At 43.6% G+C, this 5,473-nt stretch overlaps 1 protein-coding gene across 1 annotated transcript; it reads right to left on the reverse strand.

Moving 5' to 3' along the window:
- Positions 1–2,972: 2,972 nt before the first annotated feature.
- LOC119341300 (PE-PGRS family protein PE_PGRS33-like) lies at positions 2,973–4,100 on the reverse strand. The gene is made up of 3 exons (XM_037613179.1): positions 3,482–4,100; positions 3,250–3,342; positions 2,973–3,124 (listed from the first exon to the last, which is right to left on the reverse strand). Exons 1-3 carry the CDS (start codon positions 4,036–4,038, stop codon positions 3,073–3,075), a joined length of 702 nt encoding a protein of 233 aa, XP_037469076.1. The 5' UTR covers positions 4,039–4,100; the 3' UTR covers positions 2,973–3,072.
- Between the last annotated feature and the right edge of the window lie 1,373 nt (positions 4,101–5,473).

Here is a 5,473-nt window from a genome sequence, read left to right on the forward strand (position 1 = left end):
CATACACTCACCCCTATGAACGCACACACGCACACCCTACCCCTATAAGCACCTCCGAAAGACTTACAACAAGGATATCTTCGACAGGGGTTGGCTTGAGACTGTCAACAAGTAGATAATTCAGTCCAAATCAACATTTAAAATAATGGGCTACGGTAAATAGCAACAATCTTAAAATAAGCTAAATTATATACCAATATTGTTTTTTTTTGGGGATATACCAATATTGTTAAACGTGACCTCTGAAAATGGTTGCATCGTCATTATAGCCCAGTATTTAAAGCGATGATCCACACTGATATAAGCACCAGAAATGTTTGTCTTAACCGATGAGCAGCTAAACCTACGACCATAGCGATTCATTTGTTTTGAGATTTGCTCCTTGCCGTGTTTTTGAGACATGCTTCCACTCAGTATAACACTCATATTAATTTCTAAAGAACCTTTTTGACATTTAATCCGTATATATTTTATCTAACTAAAAATAGTAACTGAGCTACCTATTGTTGGATATATATATATATGCCCTAGAGGCAATAATATTGTATTATTATATTTCCATATTCATAATTAAGTGTTTATATTTCATGTTATAAGTACTATGATCCTGGAATATGTGATTCAGTGGAAAACTCATATGCACGTATGAAATGATAAACAGATAAAAAAAGGTTACTAGGCTCGTCTCTAAGACTAGCTCAAGTGTTGTTGGTGATCATGTTTTAGAATATCGTTAAGTGTAATGATAGTCCTAAAATAACATTGAGATTATGACATTGAAAGAACGATCATATTGAATCGACCCAAACTTGTTTGTTATGAATTGAGATTATATCGTCTGTAATCAATTGTAATAAGAGAGTTAACATGTGGTTATGCTCCGTAGACCATGAGAGTATCGTAGTCACTTCTTACCATGAGGTGGACTTTGGGGTTGCTCAAATATCACCTCTAACATAGTGATCATAACGACAACTTACAGGCTCATCGGAAAGTTTGACAAGGGATTAGATAGCTCGAGAGTGGGATTTGCTCCTCCGACGATGAAGAGATATTCTTAGGGCCCTCTCGATTGACACATCCATCATTGTCTGGCCAGACATAGGTGACTACGTCACAGGGATGCCGGAACACCATAATGAGAAAGAAGAACAAAACATGCAACAAGAATAAACGGTGTAATGAGCAGGTGATGATTCATGAGGATACCGATGCATCCCGGGTTTTGTGAAGTATAGCGAAGCAAAGGGAACATCACATGATAACCAAAGGTTCACTCGAATGTCATTCGTGTAATCATAGGGATCGATATGGACGTCCACAGTTCCGCTATTGGTCATTGAAGGAAGGGGTTTCATTCATGTTATGATTTACCGAACCTACGGGGTCACAAGCTTAAGGCAATCATGATCTGCTGAGTGTTATTAGGACGAGAGTATCAAGGATTTATTTTTGGAATTGTTTCGTTAATATTCGATATAGTTTCGAGAGGAACCGGAAGCATTTCGGGGTCACCGGAAGGGTTTCAGAGTTTATCGGGCAATACCGAGTATTACCGATAAATGATATATAGGCGGAAAATGTTCCCAGAGATGTTAAATTAATAACAAAAGGCTCTAATAATAGTTTGGAGGATTTTATATTTAATTTAATATCAACGTGGTTTGAAAGGTCAAGTGATGGAACGCTACTAGGGCCACTTGGGCCCAAATGGAGGTGGCGCCCCCTTTCCCACTTGGGAAGGGAGTGGAAGCCGAATTGGAGGGGCACTCCTCCCCATTTTGGCCGACCAAGGTGGAGGGACTTTCCCTCTCCTTGTGGCACCTTCCTCTCCCATCCATCCTATATATATACTAGAGGAATTTCACCCTTTGGATGCACGAGTTTTGGAGCCTAATCTAGTTCTTCTAGTTCTAATATTAGTTGGTCCTAGTTGACTAAATAGAGCTAGGTATAGTTCCTCTAATCCTCATAATTAGAAGCCCAGTGTGGTTCTAATCTCCTCCCCCTAATATCCGACGATGATTAGCTCTGACGGCGAAGCGTTGTCGGATCGTGATGGCTGCACACTTGCGACCAAGTAGAGAGGGCGTGCTTTCGGTCTTTGATTTGAGTGACTGTTCGTGGGCGGTTCGTGAGATTGTTCATCGAAGATTCGAGTGACTTCAAGTCCGATCTACACCGACACGTTCTTTTTCCGTTGCAACTCGGTGACGCTAATGTGTTGGATAGTTTGCCTTGGTTCATTTGAAGAAAGAGGAGATCAAAGTTATATCACTATAGTATTTCAAGATGGTGAGCATTGTGAGGGAGGCCATGGTTTTTCTATTGGGTGTGCTCCTGCTTGATTGGTTTACCCACCATTCCTTGATAGAATCCTCGAGGTGCCATTTCGAAGTGTAAGGTTTTCTAGATTGTGGCACTCATTGACCAAATTCCAAAGGTGTAGGGTGAAGGCACACTTACCAAAAAGGTGCAACCCGGACTCTTGTTCCCTTTTGCAGAGATCAGAGAACAACAAAGCAAGGACAAACATGATTCCTTGTTTCTTTTCATTTAGTTTTTTTTAGCCAATTCTTTTCATTTAGTTGAGAAAACCATTACAAGTACTCCCTCCTTCCATTTATATAGGGCCTAATGCGTTTTTCGAAACTAACTTTGACCAAATATTAGAGCAATAATATATGACATGCAACTTACACAAAGCACATTATCAAATTCGTATGTGAAAGAAGCTTTCAATGATATAGTTTTCACATTATGCATGTCATGTAGTATTAATTTTATCAATAGTCAAAAGCGGTCTTGAAAAACGCATTAGGCCCTATATAGATGGAAGGAGGGAGTAGTAGTGTACGGACTAATTAAAGGCTGAACTAAGTGTACAGATTAAACGCTCTCCACGCACACCGTCATGACAAAAGGAAATATCTGTCCTACACCACCGGGTATGTATATTTTTTTCTGATAAAAGGGCATTTTTATTAACTCATATAATGTCGCATCAAACAGATACACACATATACATTGTTTAGTCTCTTGGCGCCATGTTTGCTTTTCCTGTGTTGGTCATTATCGTCGGCCACGCGCAGCATTTAGCTCCCGGTTCACGACATCGTTGTCACTGTTCAACCATTTCACGCAGCATGACAGGATACAAATTAGACAACGCTCAAGCTAAACGTCTAGAAAAGTAACCTACAACAGAGCATTCTGAAAGAAAATAGAGAAGCCAGAGCACGAGCAGACCGTTGTTGCCGCCGTGGTGTCTGCTGCGGGGGAGGGTTGGGCTGGTGCAGTTGAAGCAGCTGCCGATAGGGGTTCGTCTTGTCATAATTCACGCTGTCAACGCACAATGATTGGATAGATAACACAGTTAGATAAAGCCAAGTGTAAAATTATACTAGCAAGAAAAGAGAGAGGTTGCAGATTAATTCTCTGGCATCGCATCGTAGGGAGTCAAGTCACATGGTGAGCAAACCTTGCTAGCGAATTCGTCGTGGTAGAGGCTGGCTGGCTGCCTGTCGTCGCCTGCTGAGTAGGACGCAGCCAAAAACCTATGGGCCTTCCGTAATACCACGGTTGACCATCGGACAGAACATGGTCGTTGTTTCTGAGCCCTCCTTCCGTAGCTACGAACGGCGCTCTGCCTGCACCTCCATGCTCTGCCATGTCCGCAGCTTCCCTGACTCCACCGCCGTACAACCACCCCGCTGGGATCGCTCCTCCGGCGGCACCCACGCCGGCTGCAGCCCCCATGCCTCCGCCACCGTACCCGCCCACCGGCAACTGTCGTCTGGCTGCGCCTGCTAACGCTCCTCCGCCACCGTTCCCTCCCACTTGGAACTGGAACTGTCCTCCTACGCCTGCACCCACGGCTGCAGCTCCCCTGGCTCCAACACCACTCCCTCCCCTACCTCCAATCGCACGCCCAGCAGCACCACCGTTCCCTCCCCTGCCTACCATACCTGCGAACCCTCCGCCTGCACCTGCAAACGCCTCCCAACCTCTGAAAACTGGCTCATCTCCTCCTGGCATCGTACTACTCGAGCAGTACTTAGCTAAGGTCGATCGGGAGCTAACCGTGTGCTGGCGCTTTACAAGAGTGTTGAATGATGAGTGAAGAGGCAACGCCTCCGGTGGACGGATTTATAGGATCGACCGTCGCCCGTCACCACGCCGCTTGACCAAATGGAGCCACTTCGTTCGTCATATCATATCCTTTTGGGCGGGCACATATCTATGAGCCTATGGCCCATGAGGCGACGATATCAGGACTAGATCACCGTCACGGATGATCACTCACCTGCCCAGTTGCCAGTGGTGGATCATTAGAATACTTCCCCACAAGCCAAATGGATTACTCAACTAGAACCCTTCTGCTTGGCCAGAGGCCAGAACGTTGTGTGAACTCGCAGTTTCGGCGCCTTGACCCGAGGCCGCGTCGTTGATCCACACCCACGACGCGGCTCAAAGCTCAGCAAGCAGCTGAGTACACAAGCTCCAAGCCTCCAACTTACCCCATACACTACTCCTTGGCCGATTCAGACCCAGTGCATGAAGAAGCTTTCCTTCCTCCCCAGCTGTGCTATTTTAATCAGGAGTGTCATTCAGCCACAGTTTTAAGGCCGCTAAACAGCGGGCGTCACTGTGGACGTAAGCAAAGCTTGGTCAGGGTGTGCGCGCCTGTTCCACGGCGGCACAAGCACAGCACCAGTGGCGGCGAACGAGTAGAGCAGCCGCATGCGTAATTCACAGTTTGTTTCCCTTAATGAAAATCGGAGAGTTCCTGAAAAAAAATGAAAATAGGGGAGGATGCTCTCTTTATAAAAAAAAAAGCGGTCCAAGAACTACAAACACCACTACCGCGGCGGACTCGACATACAGTTTCGTTGTACTTTGTTGTTTTGGTATTATTCTCAAATTCCACTGAGATGTCTCATGAATGTCACTAAAATAGTTCTGAAATTCCAATGAAAAAACATGTCTGTAAGATTTACTTTGTGTTAGAAATCCAGTTCAATGTCTCTCTGGTGCCTGTATAATGGTTTTCTAACATGTCTGTTTTTTAATCAAGTTTATGTGTTTCCCGCATACAAAAAAATTCAAGTTTGTGTGAATTGTCTGTGGAAATGGAATGCTTTTGAAATCCATTAAAAGAAGACTAAAGCAACTGAACACAATCGGAATATGCTTTCTTAAATAATTGGACCTATTATTGAAACTTGTTTAGAAATGACTAAAATTGTGTCAATATGTTTGAAGTCGTGTGAAATTGATGCGAGCTTTTGTTGGAAAAAACATGAATTAGATCTAGAAATGTACGAAAATCAGTGAAATATGTCAAAATTGATACTCTCGTTTCCTTTTTATAAGGTCTATTATAAAGTTTACACTAACAAATAACAACAGCTATAGTACAAGATCAGTGTTGTAATATTAAGAGTTTTTCTCTAAACTTGATCAAAGGAAG

The sequence above is a fragment of the Triticum dicoccoides genome, chromosome 7B (assembly GCF_002162155.2).
Source record: "Triticum dicoccoides isolate Atlit2015 ecotype Zavitan chromosome 7B, WEW_v2.0, whole genome shotgun sequence".
Taxonomy (NCBI): Eukaryota; Viridiplantae; Streptophyta; class Magnoliopsida; order Poales; family Poaceae; genus Triticum; species Triticum dicoccoides.